This window comes from Pagrus pagrus (genome assembly GCF_965226575.1).
Source record: "Pagrus pagrus genome assembly, chromosome: 3".
NCBI lineage: Eukaryota > Metazoa > Chordata > Actinopteri > Spariformes > Sparidae > Pagrus > Pagrus pagrus.
This window is the reverse complement of record NC_140187.1, coordinates 12641428-12660815: the sequence shown is the minus strand read 5'-3', so window position 1 is coordinate 12660815 and position 19388 is coordinate 12641428. Positions and strand designations below refer to the sequence as shown.

At 40.6% G+C, this 19388-nt stretch overlaps 1 protein-coding gene across 7 annotated transcripts in view; it reads left to right on the top strand.

Annotated features, from left to right (window-relative positions):
- arhgap9 (Rho GTPase activating protein 9) overlaps positions 1 to 19388 on the top strand; it is a 53617-nt gene that overhangs the window by 1548 nt on the left and 32681 nt on the right. For 6 of the 7 annotated variants that reach the window (XM_084349724.1, XM_084349728.1, XM_084349726.1 and 3 more), the window contains exons 2-5: positions 9493 to 9584; positions 14805 to 15146; positions 17078 to 17276; positions 17398 to 17795. In XM_084349724.1, coding sequence (XP_084205850.1) covers positions 14922 to 15146; positions 17078 to 17276; positions 17398 to 17795 — 822 coding nt within the window. In that variant the 5' untranslated portion in view covers positions 9493 to 9584; positions 14805 to 14921. Of the gene's footprint in view, positions 1 to 9338; positions 9402 to 9492; positions 9585 to 14804; positions 15147 to 17077; positions 17277 to 17397; positions 17796 to 19388 lie in introns of those variants that run through there. The other variant, XM_084349723.1, reaches the window with a different exon arrangement.

Below are 19388 nucleotides of genomic sequence, written 5' to 3'. Positions count from 1 at the left end.
AAGTGTTTCACATCGTGGTGTGTTCCCAGTCAGATTATTCTGCTGCTTCGGGATATCTGAGCAAGTCATATATCTCCTTTTTTTCTCTCTCAGAGTGTGAGAGACGTGAGAGTGTGTCTGCTTGCATGCAACGGCTGTGGAGCAAAAATATACAGTAGGAGACCAGGAAGTGAAGCAAAACCTCATCTGGTTTGTGCCAGGTGACAGTAGGACTGCAACTAAAGATTATTTTGAATCATTTAGTGTATAAAATGTCAAAAATGTGCAAAATGCTCATCAAAAAGGCCCAAGGAGATGTCTTCATATTGCTTCTTTTGTCAAACCAACACTCCAAAATCCAAAGATACTTCTTTTACTGTCAAAAATGACAAAGAAAAGCAGCAAATCTTAACATTTAAGAAGCTGGAACCAGCCAATGTTTGACATTTCTGCTTGAAAAATGACTGAAACGATTCTATAATGAAAATAGTTGGCAAGTGGTTGTCTTTGGACCAACTAATCGATTAATCAGCTAATCGTTGTAGCTTCATTTGACAGCCATAACACAATGGTTTCTCTGCATGCAGTTTTGTTTTGGGGGATTTTTTTTACTGGTATGTCTTTTTAGATGACATTGGTCTGTTGAAAGGTACTATGGTTGATTACCTTATCAATGGAATCAGGTCTAACTCGAGTTTGTCAACCTTTTCAACCCTGTGACCCCATTTCTGTGTCACAAGAAACCTCACTCGACCCAAAAAGGTCAGGTGGCTTACTTTCGAGAGAAAGTGGTAGGCTGAACAGACTGCATAGACATGATGGTACATTGATAACGTATTCATTTTTATTGATAATATATCAAGAACATGTACACACATTTTCTGGGTTTTTTCCTGGTGAATGCAAAACAAAACAAAAAGTTAAATTAGTTCGACAAATAAGCATAATAAGATGAAAAGCATGTTACAAAGTATATTCCATTAACAAGCATTGACATGCCCGAAAAGGAGTAGGAAGAAGTACACACTTATTTAACCCTACCCCTTCTCCACAACTCAGTAATTAATCATAATCAATTTACTTCCATTCCTGAACCTGTGTACCTTTGTACGCTCCCATCTAACTATATACAATTCGATATACTACATGTAAAATTAATAAACACATAATACATATAAATATATTTACAGAGACACCCATATATGCATGTACTGTATACATATGTGCTGTACACATTTACATCTACGCACATACATACACACAAATATACATACATAGCTTATAATATAATATACATATATATACACATTGACCAAATGTCTATATCTTATTATAAAAGTTATTACCGCAAATGAATATTTCACAACATATTCATATTTTATACACACAAACATCTATAAAAACACCTGGCAATTTTTAAAGCCCTCCCTCATCCCTGTATCTTTTTGCAGTTTGGATATTGCACTGGTCTATGTTGGATTAATTGTGTAGCCCTAATCATAACAGACAGGGTCTCCTATTTACTCACTATACTGTATTGTCTATATGTAAGCAGTGCAGTAGCTCCAACTACTCCAACTGTACAGTACAATAGCGCCAACAATGTTCACATCTGTGCTCTGTTTTAATCCAGATTAATCCCGCATACTATTAATATCTGTGCAATGATTTGTGACTTCACTGTATTGTATAATGCATCTGGTCATCACTTCAGACAACAGAAATTGAGGGCTGAAACACCACTTACATTTGATACCTGGCCACTAGCACATCAACAATTAATCAGTTATTATTGATTAATTGTCAATGATTAAATTGTTGGGCAAATATTTGTATTATTCATTTATTTTTAAGGTCGAAAATCTTTGATTCCAGCTTCCTGAATAAGAATATATTCTGCTTTCTTTTCTCCCCTACGACATTTAACTGAACAAGACATTTGCGGGAAACTCTGATCGACATGTGTCCCCATTTTCTGACTTGTTAACGATGAAACAACTAATTGATTTATCAAGACAATGATCGACAGATTAATCGACAATGAAAATAATCATTTGTTGCAGTCCTGCTGGCCACGCTGCTTCATGCAGTGCCTTATAAACTTAAAATTAAACCAAGTTTGCATTAGAGCTGAATCTATTAATCAACAGAAATATCAGCAACTATTATCATCTTTCAAGCAGAGGTAATGGAAAAATGTTGCACATGCTCCGATTTCACCTCTGCTTTTCTTTATTAATAATGTAAACTGGATATCTTTGGGTTTTGGACTCTTGGTTCGACAAAAAAAAGACTTTTGAAGCCGTCACTTTTGGCTCATGTGACGGACATTCTTTCACAATCTTTGACATTTTGTAGATTCAGAGATTTGTCCAATAATTAGTGTGAAAATTCTTGCAGCTCTAGTCTACAGTACATACACATATCCAGTAACTTCAAGAATAAATTGAAGGAAAGTTGTTCTTGGAAAACCACATGCACCAAATAGACCTGAAGGCATCATGGGTAAACACTTCTCTCATATCTGACACATCCTAACCCCTTATTGTTATTAGTGTAATGTTACTTTATTGAACAAATAACCCCTTTAACCCCGTGAAGGCATGTGTCTGCGTGTGCGCCCCTTCTCTACATGTTTGCCTTGGGAGGTTTCACTTCTCTTCCTTGTGCCCCAACGGTATCGTGCTCACTTCAGCTGCACAGGGCTGAAAGTGGGTCTTTGACTCGCCTGATAGCTTTTGACAGCTCACTCTCATCCCTGGTGGATCAATGGAGCTCAGCGCTCTTCATTAGAAACATCAATGTACCGCACATTCCCACAGGCTCAGCAACAAACCCATGAGCCCAGGCAGAGAGTGAAGGTTTATTTTGTTATTTTCAAAAGATTATTCCTGACTTTTTATTTTCTTCAGTTGAAATATATTGTGTGAGTATGGTTGGAGAGGAATACCTCGTTTGTTTGCCAAAGACTGACACTTAACCTGTGGATATTAGCAACAACATCACCTTCTGTGTGAGTAAGGCATGATTATTGTTTATTTACGTTTGTATCACAAATAAATTAAACACTTCTTATTCTGTTTGACTGCTGCTGACAAAAAATCAATGCGCTGCAAAATCCATATCTAGGCAACTTCATATTCTTAAAGTATGTTTCAGTCTTGGAAAAAGCTAAATAAATCGATGTGGCTGGGCATCTCTACAGCGCTCCGGGGCAGTTTTACCTCTTTTGAGTGCAGCAAGAAGGACAAAAACCTAAAAATATTGAATCATTCCTAAAATGTTTTCAACTTGCCAGACTTACTTTTTCCATCACCTGCCTTTTACGGTCATTCCTGCTTTTAACTCTTGTTTTAACTTCTTTTTCTTTTTTTGTTGCTGTTGTAGCACTTTGAGATTTTTTGTTAAATATAAAGTGCGTTACAAATAAAATGTATTATTATTATTATTATTCCTACGTAGACATGTTTGCATAGACGACTTTGTCTACCAATTCTAGCATTAGTGACGTGCTTTTGAGGAGATATTATGATATCGAGACAACTGTCTTTCTCCAGAATTGCCTTCCGTACCTTCCATGGTGACTAAAACATTCAAACCCTTCCAAGACCATTTATTAGATAAATCTGGACTGTTCACCTTTTTCTGGTGCTATTTAGTAAACGATTAATCAGTTATTTGGAAAAGTAACTGACAAATGAATCAATAACAGAAGTGATTGTTAATTGCAGCCCTGTTTCTTTTGTTGGAATATTAATACAAATAACGAGGAGCATGGAAATGTTTTATACCTCAATAGTATTGCTAAAGTGATATCGTAAGTTGACAGATATTTTATGCTGTATTTCTCACACATAAGAAAAAAAACATTTTTCATAAGCTGATTTCTCTTGCTGAATTAAGCTTATTATGATTTGACTACATGTATACCAGCAGTGTGTTTTTCACCTTCTGTTTTTTCACATGAAATGCATGAGCTAATTAAAAATGTGTTGCTTGAATTAATTCTTTTCAAGTGTTTAAAATGGCCCCTGAGGAATCCTGCACCACTTTGCCTAACTGGTCCGTCTGGTTGTTGTTTGTATTGAACTGGGGGGAAATGAGAAGTTGAATATTATACAAGTGAACTCCGTGAAGAAGTTTGCTATGTGTCGATGCAGGCTGCAGGGTTCATTGTAAACACGAGCGTTGCGTCAGCGTACGCTTGAAATGATGGCATCACACATATGAGACGTTGTTATGTGCAACACGAAACAAATAGCATGCATGCTGGAGACACTGGAGATGGTAGTTGGTCACTGAGGTTGTTGTCATGATGATAGTAGAGAGCATGAGCCAATGGCTGCTTTACTGTCGTCATCCGCTTTTTGATTGGCTCTCTGACAATTTACACAGCTAATCACTGAAGGAATCCAGCCCACCTGTTTAGTCATACATACACACACACAGACGTGCGTTCATACACACGTCCGTGCAGGCAGCCAGCCGCCACAGTGGGAAACATAGTGTGTGTTTCAGTGTCTCTCTCTGGTCTGATCATCAATAATTCATGGCCATGGGAGGATGAAAGGCTGTTTTGGCTTGAGGCATGTGTCTCATATGGAGAGAGAGACATCAGCACTAGTAGTTTTCACTGTTCACCCATAGACAAAGTGAACGCTCCTTCACATGGCTGTCCTCAGTAGAACTGCAAGCTGAGAGTGGACTGATTTCTGGCTAATATTTGAAGGCTAGTTGATATCAGGAGAGTGATTTCTATTTCTGCATTTCGGTTTTGTGGAGTTTTTTGTTGTCTGACCGATGTTTGATTTTTGTGGTTGATACTGATACAGACATTGGGGAGTAAACAACTCCGACGTCAATATATCGGCCGATCTACACACATTTGTTTTTTTAATCAGACACTTGTGACAAAGTTATGTAACAGAGGCCGGATAACGGTGAACTTCAAGAGGAAGTTAATGATTATAAATTACACCAAATGTATTTTTCTGCACGAAAATCTCTAAACCTCACATCGGCGCATATCAGCATATACAGCATGCTAATGTGTGTGTGTTGGGCTCTAGTCTGACTTGAGGATCTAAAGATGGAGTATGTTGTACATATTGTAACGATGTCATTTTGAGGTATATAAAACTTTGGTGCTGTTAAAACATAAGTAAAAACAGAATGTAATCATTCGTAGACAAACTGTGTTTACCAACAATGGTTTTACGGTGTTCCCGAGCCCATGGAGTAAAATCCTTTATTCAACACTTACACTGAAGGGAATAAACTGAGGGACTCACTGTCAGTGATGCTGAGCATGAACAGAGACATCGAGCAAACAAACAATATGAATCTGGGCTGAAGAAAATTTTGAGTTCTAGCTGCCACATTCACACTGAGGTTGTTGATTTCTAAAAGCAAGTATTAAATGTTGAAGGTCCTGAGTCGTCAAAGTTTAAGCTCACACTTTGTGATCATTTAATCTGTTTCAGGTGTAGTTTAGGTAAAGTCTTGTAACTCCTGGTTTGGTTTAGCATTGATTTTTAGGAGAATTTCAAAGCGCTCCTGCGCTTATTCTAAGATGAACTGCTGTGTTACAACTCCTTTTACCCATAATGTATGATGCATGATGCAACGTTTCACCTCACGCAGCCTGACTTCAAGCTAGGACTCCAACAGTTGAGCAGACGAACCACTGAATGCTTGTTTGCACAAAATACAGCAGAGACCGTTCACAGGCAGCACAGGCTCGTGTCACGTAGTAGCTGTTTGGCTGACACAGATTTTAAATCAGCAGGCCTGTAAACTTTAAGTGTCACACTTCTTACTTATTTTTCGTGTTGGGTAAAGTTACTGAACAGTGCGCATCCTGTGGAGCAACTTGTTCTTCTTTCTCTTTTTCCTGCGAAGCCCTTGGTTATAGACATTCATATGTAAATACAGTACAGTCTACGTGCGAATGAGCGTGTGTGTGTGTTTGCTGTGTGTACACGGATGTGGGAGTGCACGCAAAAACCCTTTGAAGTTCCTCATTCACTCTATACTCCTCTTCCCCATGTCTCATCTCTCTTTGAAGACCATGTAGCCATGATTATTAAAGCCGCCCTCTTTCAACTTCAAACGTATGGAATGAATATGGATATGATATGACACCAAACTTTCCCTCAACACCCCTCACTCCTCTCCTGTCCTGCCGTGTGCTGAAGTTTGATGGACCCTGCGATCTCCAACCATCTCTGTTGGAGATGAACTTGTCATTTAGCGGCTTGTCTTGCAACATTGCAGCTTCTCGCTGTGCTTCTCTGGCATCAGCTGAGGTGCTCGTGGTCCTGAAGCAGCTCTGGAATTGCTCTCAAACAATTATCTGCTGGTTTCGTTCCTCCACCATATAATTTATTAGATGGTAATTTGCATTTATTGTCTCTCTCTCTGCCCTCCAGCTTCAGGGTGTTTCCAACGGTGTCATGGTAACATATCCTCAGATGGTTTTGCGCGCATGACATAGCCAATTAACTGCATATTGTTTGTACCACTTTTTCCAGCGTGCCCCATATGTTTTTATACCTCCCACAGATCTCAGCGTGCCCTTGAATAACACAAACAAAGGGAGTTGCTTGCAACCGTGCTGCCGTGTCACTATAATGCTCCTTTGACAAAAAGATTTGAGTCTCCTTGACCTGGAAAAAAACTGTTGGATGTTTGGCCTTCACTGTGCAGCGCTGTCAGAGAGACTGAAGGATGAGGGTTCCCTGTTCTTATCTCAAATCTAAAAATAGAAAATGTGCGCGTAGACAGGCGCAATTTTGTGTGTGATGAGAAAACTTGAAACCTCCAGCACACAAACAAATGATGATTAGCTTTTAGGTAGGAGGCACCATGTGTACAGCGGTTAAGCACATCATTATTCAGAAGCAGAATATTTAAACATGTCTGAAGAGGTTCTCTGAGCTTTTAAGCAGCTAAATGTTCACTGTGATGGATTATTGATCTCAAGCAAGCATCAGGTTGATTTTTGTACCATTGTAGCACGACCCCATCATCAAAGTAGATGTTGATGCTCTCGGTTAGAGTTAGGAAAAGATCATGTTTGGGCTTAAAATACCTGCTTTGGTCACCACAAACACGGCACGAGATTTTCGAGGTCTTGTACAAACCACTCAAAGAGTTTCGTTGCCACAAACACAGATTGCAATTTCTCGAGGGCTCCTTTAAAAAATATCCAGTGGTTTCACGCTTGTAAATGTGGAAACGTAATCTCGTCCTGCAGAGTGTGACCTGCCAGCCCTGTTGCCTGTAACTCCACCACCATCCCGTCCACCTCCTGATATGAATGTCAGGTCATATACGTGTACAGTAATGTCGATATGATATGACAGCTGTCATAGAAATGGCACGTATGAGACTTACAAACATGAACGTATTAGTGGTTTGCGGAAACATAAACTGTCAACTAGGCTACGTGGCAAGAGGTGAACTGCATGCAGTTAGGAAGTGAATCTAAAAATTGATGTATGCTTTGGAAAATGGTGACTAAAACATTCAAACCCACCAGGAGGGCCTATAATCCCTGAGGCGTTTAATCCAATGGCCTGTCAGGATTGTTGATTTGACTAAAACGTCAAATGCTTTTGCTTTTACAACACACCCTTGAAACTGATAAGTCTGTCTGGTTTGTTAAACATATTGTATTTAAACTTCGCCAGCAGGGATGTAGGGCTATTTGTTTAAGTACCGGAGTGCACCTGAGACTGACATGCACGCACACGGTTATAATAACTTTGACCTTTTTAACTATTCCAAAAAATGAAAGGATGTTTTGCTGCCTTCATCCTTACAAGTTAGTAACTTACTAGCGAGCTAAAAACATTCATTTACAAAGACTACGGTAATACGTAGGCCTACTAGAAGGAGCAGCATTAAAAAGAAATTAGAAAAATGTATTAAAAACACGAGACCGACTTCTCTCTCATGCATTCATGATTTATTTATGCCCTGATATGATCCTTCCTATGAAAGCCCATTTCCGCCAGTTAAAAACAAAAACTTTATGAAAACTGAGCCTCGATAAAAAATAAAATATATAGGCTATGTATTCCCATGGTAAGACGTAATAATGAGTTTAAATGAGATAAAAGGTAAAAAAAAAAGTCAAAATTATGAGTTTAATGTTGACATTGTATCTCATATTTTCGACTGTTTGTATTTTGACTTCCTATCTCATAATAATGAGTTTTTGTCTCATAATTTCTGCCTTTTATTCCATGATTTTGGCGTCTTCTCTCATAATAATGACTTACCGTGGGAATATTTTTTCATCAAGCTCAGTTTTCATCTTCTCCTTTTCTTTAACTGGTGGAAATGGGCTTCCATATTTATCACTGTGAACCTTGCGCGAAGCCTGGCACAGGACACTTTTGGAGTGGGTGACAACAGTCAGCCTGGCTGCAGCTGGTAGGCTGATTGTTTATTCAAAGCTGCTGCTGTGCACTGTAACTTTAGTCATAATGTTTTTCCCGCTGTGAATATTTTTGCCACTGAAAAAGTCAGAGCAGAAACTCCTAATTGACTGTGTGCAAAGCCTGGACACGTCACATTTTAAATGAATACAGGCTAATAGTTTGTTGGCTCAGGTCCTAAACACAGTTGCTGCTTCTGTCCCTGTGCTGTAACTCTTAGTTACTTGTTTTGAATGTGTAGATGGGTGAAATGCAGCCCCTCACCCCTCGCACACAGAGTTAATGACAGGATGATACTGTACGTGCGCAGCTTGTTACATACAGTATACGTCACATAATGTAACGAGTCGTGTGTGCAGAGCTGTTCAGCTTTGCTGACAAGAAGATGCCAGCCTTTGTTCAAAACATGACAAACAACTAAGCACTTCATCACTTTAACATTTTAACATTCAACCAGATTATGCAAACTGTGAATATTTTATTTCCTCTCTTGGAGAAAGAAAGTGGCAGAGCAAATCCTGAGATGATCTGGATGAACATAATGTCCTCTGCCTCACTGCTGACATCCATTTGGTGGACGTGCTCAACTGTGTGGTGGATCTCTGATGTCCAGTGACACTGTTGACCAGTCTGCTCTGTGTATGGATCAATAACTCAATCAATTAACTGGGCTGCTGGTTGCTTTTGTTTGGTTCTCTCTCCGTCTGTTTCTCCCATGATCCTCTCTCAAGTTCAAATATGGTTTATTTGCATGAATGGTTAATGGCCAGCTGACGCTCTCTCTGTCACTGGCCCTGTTTTTATCTCTCAGGCAAAACGCTGGCTAAATCGGGGAAGGAAGGGTCAGCAGGGGTTCAATGAGTGGAGGCAGGATCACTTTGGTGCATTGGATTAACTGTGTGTGCATGAGAGCGATTCTGCAGGAGGGAGCTCCGAGCTTTTGTCAATTTTAGCCATTTGCTGCCTCACCTTTGTGTTTGCTCTTTAATCTTTGTCAGGCCAGAAGCCACAACTCTTCTGGTGGGCACACATTTTCTCACATACATTTTTTTTTTTTACTTTTAAGGTTTATTGTCGGCGTTGCACGGATGGACCTGTCTGCAGAGTGAGCTGGTGGTGACCTTGTTGACACAGAGACGCTCTCACTTCAGGACCATGGTGAGTCGCCCTCGTTCTCTCGCCGTCTCTCTCGCATGCATGCACAAATTGGGCACTCTCCGTGTCTTCAGCTCGGTCCGACTTGCGTGCACACTCAGTCTGAGCTGCAGTGAAAGCACTCAGGCAAAGGCAAACAGATGAATACCACTCGGCTTTTCCTCCTCTCGTGTTTTTGAAAGTTTGCTCTCATCTTGCCATCCATGTTTTCCCTCATTCCTTCCCTCTATGTTTTCTCCTTCATCGCTCCATTTGTGTTGTTGATACCACACCATAAGCCCTGTGCCCTCAGCCCCTGGCACAAACTGTGATTGCCTCTCAACAGCCGTTACAGGGTGCCTGTGTCCGTCTCTGACACCATATGGGCCTCTCTGTATGTTTGGATTTGTGACGCCAGTGCCCTCTCCACTTCCATCTGACCTGCAAATAGAAACACAGTCTGGCCTCATTTTCCCTAATTTTTTTCCTTCTGTCATGATTGTAATTTGTCCTTTAAATTGTTAGCCATTGGTGTTGAAATCAGGTTTACTCTCAGCAAAATGATGGTATTTTAATAGTTTATTAGCATAGTTATTTTTAGCCTTTCTAGGTTTCTGGTGTGAGTCAATCAAGCAAAGAAAGGCCAACCGCATTCCTGACTTCCCCTGTCTTTCTTCCCTTTGGGAGCATTGTTACTGTAAAGTGCCTTAAATCTGAATAATACCACCAGGGACTTAAACTCTGCTATTATAGCCTAATGAGCACAGGACCTGATAAAACCTCCTGTGCCTGTGTAACACATTTTTTACCTGTACTGATGAGTGAATTAAGGTGTGCAGCAACTGTGTCTATTTTAGCCATAACTCAATAAATGTTAAAGGGACAGTTCATCCTAAAAAGCAAAAACACACACAAAAAACAAATGTTTCCTCTTTCCTGCTGTGCTTCTATCCATCTAGATTGTTTTTGTTTGATTTTCCAAGTTTAAGATGTCAGCCGTAGAGATGGCTGCCTCCTCTTAGGGATGCTTGATATGGATACTTTTCAGCCGATAGTTACCTGCTTCTAGATAACCAATAATTTTACATCTTTTCATTTTCAAAACGTTTCTTACCTGTAGTGTTTGCATACCTGAGGATAAGAAGGACAAAGATGTTGTGAGCAAAAATGGATGATTTAATATCCCATAGCTCTAATAAGATTAAGGATCTTCCCTCCTCTCTGATCTCTTGTTGAACATGTATTGCGTTTTGGGTTAGGGTCTACATGAAACAGCTCACAACAAGGTCTGTGAATTATCTTGAGTAAGCGGGTCATGATTTCTGGAAAGAGACATTGCTGTTGAGTTTTTCAAATGTTTTTTTTTGGTGCTGTAAGCACGACAAGCTCCTTCATATCGTGAGAAGGGAGACATCTCTATAGTAGATATCTCCAAACTTGGCTGCTCACACCAAAATAATCTAGATGGATAAAGAGCACTACAGGTAAGAGGGAAAATATGTAGTTTTGATTTTAAGGTGCACTGGCCCTTTAAGTTGGGTAAAACCCCTCACTAGCTGTTTTTTCCATCTCTTTTTAATAGTTGTTTTGAGCAGTGAAGAGAGACAGGAAAAGACAAACACGTGTGTAGCAGTACCAAAAGAGCTCTTCCTGTGTGCGCAGGCTTGATAAAAATCGTAGACAGGTTGTATGAATTGGGCACTGCTGAATGTTTTGGCCTTTCATTAAACCCAGTGTGTGATGTAATTTCTCCCTGCCCATCTAAAATGTCAATTACACTTTGCTGAATCCACGCAACAGGGTTTTCAAAAACAACTACGACTCCCTGCTTCAAGGCTCAGCTTGGCACTAATTAATGCTACTCACACAGCTGCCCAGTAGTCAGAGCAACTCAGCATCACTCGCTGTATTTAAGTGCTGCGCAGCAGACTGTACGGGCTGTCAGCACCTACAGGCTGTAACTAAACAACCGAAGAAGTTTCACAACAGAAAAACAAATGGTAAGATAGAGAGGATATGACCCAAACTGTGGTTGAACCTTGATGTGTCTTTGCAGTTTCCTGTTTGCTCACTCGCCTCGTACCTCTGACTTTTGCCGTCGTCTGCGTGTGAAGACAAAGAGTTGGGGCATTTCCAGAAATGAACAGAGCTTGCTGCACACCAAAAGACCGGCTTAAAACTTCTTGACATTTATTTAAACATTTTTTTCTGGTACAAAAGGTGCCTTAGGGGTAACTTTTGGTAAAAAAAACAACATTTTGCTTCTTACAAATTGAAAGCAGAAGTTACAAAGTCTCGCTTTAAAGATATTAATAACATTTCCCTAATAAAATGTCTAAAAATAAATGTAATGTGAATGAAACGTACAAAACATCACCTCATCCATGAACATTTCTGCCTGGTCAGATAGATAGTCTTCATTGTTTAACATGATCCGTTGCTCACGTCTATTGTTTTGTTTTGACTGGGAGACCCCTCGCAGTAGAAACTGCATACAGTGCATCAAGGAATTGCAATAAATACACTTCTGCTCATTAATTATGGAACCCAGTTCCCTTTTTGTTTTTTACTTTTCGGGATATTTGTCCCACTTATAATAGAGTAGAAGTACAGGTTATGGCTATGACTTCTGTAGCAACTCTTGTCACATTCACCCATTAACACACTGATGGCAGAGGCTGCCATGCAAGGTGCCACTCCAGCAATCAAGAGTTCAGTATCTTGCTCAAGGATACTTCAATGTGCAGCCGGGAGAGCCGAGGAATTGAAACAGTGACCTTGCGATTACTGGGCAACCAGCTCTACCTCCTTACCCCCGCCAACTGTTTGGATAATTGATGAATAGGTTTGAGTTATCTTGAAAATGTCAAACTTATATGGTTTCAGCTTTTTAAATGTGAATATTTTCTGGTTTCTTTAGTCCTCTATGACAGTAAACTAAACATGTTTGGGTTGTGGACAAAATACGCCATTTGAGGACGACCTCTTGGGCTTTGGGAAACGCTGATTGACATTTTATTCTTGAAAATAATCAACAAATTAAAAAGAAAATAATTCATTGTCCCCCTAGATGCCGTTACCTCACAGCATAAGCCAGTTGCGTCCACTCGTGTAATATGAGTGAAGAGATCTCAGCCTTTGTCAGTCTAGTTACCTAATGTGTAATGGCATTTATTCTGATTCATTCATGCCTTGAAAATGCTCCTCTGTGAGCTTCCTGCCAGCGTTAGCTACCTAGCTGGCCATCCAGGCAGGGAGGCAGTCCCTCTGCCCATATGCTGGTCCGGAGGGATTTTACTGTAATTCTTTGTAGCAGTGGGGGTCAACGATCCATTCCTGTGCTTTAATAATAGTAGGATTATCAAGGTTCAGCCAGCTAACCCCCATCCTCACTTTCATCGCCTTCACACGGCTCACAGCTCTATCCAGCGTCACCCATTCCTTCGTGTATCGCTTTTTCTCCTTTTTTTCAAATTAGCCCTGACTCCCTGCTCTTTTTGCACTCTTTTTTGGGTGTATACCTTTTGTTATTTTTTTTTTAATTTGTCTTGCCAGTAACAAACACGTCTCTGTTAATTTTCTCTCCTGTTTGCTGCCTCTCCTGTTCTCACCCAGACTGAGATGGGTTGGGCCTGACTGTGACTGAAGCCCTGTTGCTAGGTGCCTAGGGATGTTCCCTTTTCTATGTGTGTGTGCATGTGCATGTGTGGGTGGGTGTGTGCGTGTAATGTGTGAGGCTGTATTGCTATGTGTCTGGCAGAAAGTTAGATGTGCTCTTATGTAAGCGGGTCTTGGCTGGGTAGAGCAGGGGTTTAGCTTGGGGATGCTGGCTCAGGTGGAGAGACGGAGACAGATGCTATTTTGGGTATACTGCGCTCCTCGCATCCTCCAAACGCATGAGTTATTCACTCACACGTGTCTCTGAGTTCTGCCAGCATGAAAGGACAATAGAAAAAGTGGTGTACTGTGGTGGTGTACAAATATCTGCAGGGACATTTTATCCTCATCCGTGTCAGTCGAGTGGATTTAAAAAAAAAAAATTGAGTCATTTACAAGAGGGGTTGACAGACATGGCTTTTTCAGGGCTGATACCGACATCTATTATTAGAAATTCAAGGAGACTGAAAAGTGATATTTGAGGTCCATATTCATTTGCAGTAAAAATGTCAAAATTTGAACAACCAGTGATGAATTGAAGTACAATTTTGAGGTATTTCCATTTTCTGCTACTTTATACTTCCTCTCCACTACATTCATTTAATACATTTAGTTACTGGTTCAGATTATTCAGTGTTTATAGGCTATTAATTGTGAAGTGTTACCAATCAGATATTGTTGTGGGCAGGACATTGTGTAAGAGGATGTTGCATCAGAGCCAAAGTAGCACATTTTTAAATGAGTTTATTTTATTTGCAGTCTGACAGAAAAATCATTGATACTGATAATTGGAAAAATCTAAATGTCGGCCCAATAATCGGACAGGTATGATATCGTTTGTTGATATGAGACTGTGTATCATCTGAAAATTTGGATAAGGAGACTTGTGCTGCTTTATAAGGAGATGAGGAGATTTTCAAAATATGTATATATATATTGTGTATCGTGATATAGCCTAAAAGTATTGCATATTTCAATTCATGGATTTAACAAAAATAAAAGAGAGAAGTTAATCAATAATAAAAAAATATTTGTTGCAGCTCTATTTCTGTCACATTAGGAAACTGTATAGCATAGTCTCATTGAGATATACTATAATATATGTATATATATATATATATATATATATATAGATATATTTCATATATATATATACAATCTGAAAGAAATCGTACCTTTAACAAACTGAGCTATCACTGTGTACTAAAAAAGGACAAGGAAACAAAACAGTGATTATGTCATTCATCATATGTTAACACTGTGGTTACAGCTGTATAGTTGTCGCTAACAGTGTTGGGTTTTTTGTTTGTCCAAAATGATATTCAGTTTGAAATGATGTGAAGTAGAGGAAGCAGATCGTTTCATGAAGGTAAATGATGCAGAGGAAAACTAAACTGGATAGTTTTCTAATGTTTTCATACATTTTGGTGATTTTATCCAGATTAACCCAGATTCCTATTTTTAGCACTAAATGGATTCATCTTCTCTCTGAACCCTTTGAACCTGCACACAGCTCGGGGACATTTTGTCATTGTTCTCTGACAGCTTCATGTAATCTCCCTCTCTCTCTGTACCTGTGTGTTTCAGATCATGGCACTGGCCTGGCTCCAGTCTCACCTGCCCTGTGCTAACCCAACCAGTATCACCAGTATCAACCATCCGCACGCTTCCAGTAAAGCTTGCTGAAGGTCCGTGTCAAGAGCCATGTTGTCTGGGACTTGGCGTCGCTCTGTGGGGCACAACCAACAGCCTGCTGCGACACCTGTGGTGGCCTCCAGGGGGATGACAGTGTGTGGGGTCCCCAGCGGTACGGTGGTCCTCGAGGCCCAGTATGACTACAGCTACCGCGGGGCTGATGGACGGCAGGTCTGCATTAGGGAGGGCGAGCGGTTTATTCTCCTGAAGAAGACCAACAATGACTGGTGGCAGGTGAGAAAAGCAGTTTGTCTTGTGTCTGTGGAAGATTTCAAAGAAACGGCAACATCTGCATCGTCTGCAGCTTTCTATTGACAAAAAAGACCAAAATTATAATGCAATAATTCATCTTTCATACTTTTTGACTTCGCCTACCCTGTTTGTGGCTCCCTGACTCAAGCCCATGTGTTCTTAATGAAGACGTAAATCTTTTAAAACCAGTCACGAGTATGTACTTTCATCTGAACAAAAAGTAAATCCTTAAAATAGCTGGGCACTGTAGTTTTTATCAAACAGGAATAAATAATGCATTTTCTTGGGACTATTTCAAGTTGCGGATTTAGTGCTTTAGCGAGTATTTAGGGCAGTAGGATGGTGCATGTTGGAAAGCCATAAGGTAAACTACAGTGCATGTGTTCATAAAGAAACATGTAGTGCGACAATCTGGCTCACTGATTTTTATTTATTATCCTGGTCAGGGCTGCAACTGATCAGCAGCTGCATCAGTTTTGAATCGCGTGGCAAAAAACATTTCCTGCAATCGGCTAGGCTAAAAACAAGACTTACCCACTCACATTTTGGCCTTTTGTCGTGGATCAAAAACTGGCACGCACAGAAAAGCTTGGCCTCATCTTGAACCAGAGCATCTGCAGATTAATTCCATACCTGAAAGGTCTCGATCCACTAAAGCTAAGCACGATACGAGATAAATAAATCACCGTTTTTCTTATTTTTGTCATCTTGACTGTAGCGTGATCAAGATCTCCACTCTACTGAGTGTGCTCTTCTATTTTTTAACAGATTTTGGACAGAAATAGAGAGGAAGAAGCTTTATCAGGCTGTATCTACACAGGAAATAGTTCAAATCAATTCATTGTTGGTTTCAGCCATACGTGCCAACCTTGAGACTTCAAAAACAGGGTGCTGTTTCCTGCATTCTGGCGGCATTATGCAACAGCATTTTTTATGTCAAATAACTATATTAAACGTTATTTTACTTGTAATTCTCAGAAAACATTGTAGAATAATTTGCCCTCAAGTGTAAACTATCACTTTTCATTAATTCATTCATGTTTTACCCCTGCCGTTGAGAGAGTCTTTCCTCTCCACCACCATATGATTGTCAGCCTCTTGATGGGGATTGATGCGGTGCAACTCTCGAGAATGACAGAAAAACTGACGTTGCAGATTCGAGCCCCTTTCTTTTAAAACATTACATAAGAAACAGGAATTCTTCTCTCCAGGGTGTCTGAAACGTCTTTTAATATTTCCTCTCCTCTCCATTTCTCTGTCCGTCTCTCACTTACTGAGGAGGACGAAGCACAACAGTACAGCAGACTAAACGCTGTACAGCACCAGAAAAGTTTATGAGAACTGAAAGGGGAACAAGTGTGAAAAATTGTCCTTAATCGTGAGAAATACAGGAGAATTGTGACCCCAGGAGTGAACTGGGTGAAGGCAATGAAAAATGGGAGTCTCGCGGGAAAATCGAGAGGGTTGGCACGTATGGTTTTAGCTCTTTTTATGGGATTTGTTCGATTAAAATCCGCTGTCGCACATTTTAATTTCGTACCATAATTCAAATTGAGAAAATATTCAAAGATCAGATAATCAGATCGTAATGTCTGTTTTTGGTTATTCAGGAATTTAAGTACCGGACAAGTGAAGGTGCTTCATGAAATAAATGCAAAATTCAGTCTTGAGAAACACATTAGAAAAAGTGGCATAAGCAAGTCTTGTGGTAAAAAATATGAACTATGTATTTCGGAGGAGCAGTCGTGGGTTTGTCAGCGCATCTGTTTGATGACACAGGAACTGCAGCGTAATGAATTCCCACACAGTGTTCAGGTCTCAGCTGTGCTGGTTGACGCTCGGTTGAACTAAGTGGATCTACGTGGGAGAAAAAATAGCAAAAAGCACTCGGAAATCTGTTTGTTCTTTGACAGGTACGAAGGATCGGGGCGGCCAGCAAAACAAAGCCGCTGTATGTCCCCGCCACGTATGTGACAGAGGTGCCCATCGCACCAGTGGCCTCGCCGCAGCGCCTGGTCATGTCTGCCTCGCTGAACACCAACCTCAGGACACTGCCAAGGGTGTCGCTCTCTCCTAGCCCATCAGCCACAAGCTATCATGAGCAGCGTCAAGGTAAAGTGTGAGAGGAAGACAGAGAGAAAATATCATGGAAAATGTGTGTTTTTATTCTAATTCTCTCTTAAAATTAATAATCGAAACTCAAATCAGCTTTCATTTTATCTTCCCCCTTCAGTGAACAAACCCATCTACCGCTCCATGGAAAACCTCAACTCCTTCAGTGCCTTCCAGGGGCTGGACAACCACACCAACACAGGTGGAGGCCGCTTCCCCACCCTGCCCCTCTCTGGATTCACCTTCACCCCCGACTCTTCCACCTCCTCCTCATCAGGCCACCTCATGGTCCCTGGGTCCCCCGCCTCCTCCATGACCCAAACATTACCAAGGAACCCCAGGGTGGTCCCCATGATCACTCGGAGCCAGAGCTCCAGCAACCTGCCTGAAAACGTGGTTGAGAACCCGTACGACGAGGTGGGTGGGGGCTTCAGCAGTCGGGTCAACCACAGGATGCCCAAGAAGTCTTGCAGCCAGTGGGACATGGTGGGAGGTCCTGGCAAAAACAACCATCTGCAGGTAGGAAGACACTTAAAACCTCAAACAGATGTTAGTTAAAACATCTGGTAAAGGAAATTCCTGCTCTGTATTTTTACACCTGGGTGTTATTCTCATCTTTCTGCCCAGTTTAATTTCACTCGGAGTGCTGTGTTTGTGAACTGTGTCCTGTTTTGAGATGATTGATGTTGAATTTATGTTTTTTGAAAAGCTGAAAGAGGCTCACGCTTCTTTCAAACCAGAATCAGTGTCCCCAACTCTCTACAACAAAGGTGGTGAAAAAATAATATTGGATTACAAACACATGAAAATAACATCCAGGTGCACAATTTACCAATACCAGTTTCCCTTCAATTAAACTTGCTGTGTTGGATTAAAGCTTTGGCTCTTTGAAATTCATGCCTTTCACAAGTGGGCGACACAAAATGATTGACAGCAGACACATGAGTCACACATGACACCTGCAGCATCTCTTCCTCTGTGTAAAACACTTCCGCCTACAGAAAACAAACCTTTCAATCAAAACGTGGAACAGAAAAACATCAAATTCTCACATCCAGCGACAGTCTCACACTTGCATCAATCATTGTCACATATCTCACTTTTTCCCGAAACATGAAGACGAAACTTTAAAAATGGTTAGTTATTAGACTAAGAACACAGACTTAGTACACTTTATCTTGATCCATACAGGACTGGTCCATTTCTTATATCTTTGGTCTATAAATAAAGCTTCTCCGTCTTACTCATGTATTTTATTACCATAAAATCTCAATACAACCATCTGTGAATAAGTACTTGATCACAGCTCTGATGAGGACGAGAATATTAAACTTGAAGGAGAAGAGGTGGAAGAGGAAGTGTCTGATATAGACGTCAACACTGCTCACTGTACTGAAATATTAACAGTAGCGGGCTCCAGTAAAGTAAGGAACTAACTGAGCTTAAGTAAGTACGTTTTTTTACTTTTTTTTTTTACATTTTGATTTTTTTTTAAAACAGAAAATGCTCCAGACAGCTCATCCAGCGTAATCCAAGTGTCCAGACGCCCAGAGATCCAAAATTGATTTGAAAAGACATTATTTACACCCCCCTTTAAGCCAAAATCGTCACTGTAGCGACTAAGCTGGTGCAAAAGCTCGATTGTGCGTCAGAGTGTAAGTCAATTTGGGATCTCTGGGCTTCCGGAGACTTGGATTACGCCTTATGAGATTCTGTAGTTTCTTTCAGTCCCTGTCAACTTCGGTTGTTAAGGACAATGATGCAACGCTGTTTTGCTGTGAAGCTCCCGAAATGTTTCGTGGACTACGAAACTTCACCCGACTTTCTGTCGTCATGAGGCCGAGTAGATCGTGTACAGGAAAAGGTCAAGGCAACAAAACAGATCATCCCAACACTGGAAAAGGTTTTTTTTAATCAAAACTGACAGCCTTAGTCAAGCCTTCTTTTGTTAAATAAGTTTTCCCGGTTTAAAGGAATGGATAGTCTGACTCAGCGGGTGTAAACTTTGTGTCTGAGCCTGCCATTGGCCGAGTCTTTCAGGCACCATTCTCCTCCCTTCCACTATCTGCGGGAAACAGACACAACAACTCTGAGCTAGCAACCTTCACGCTC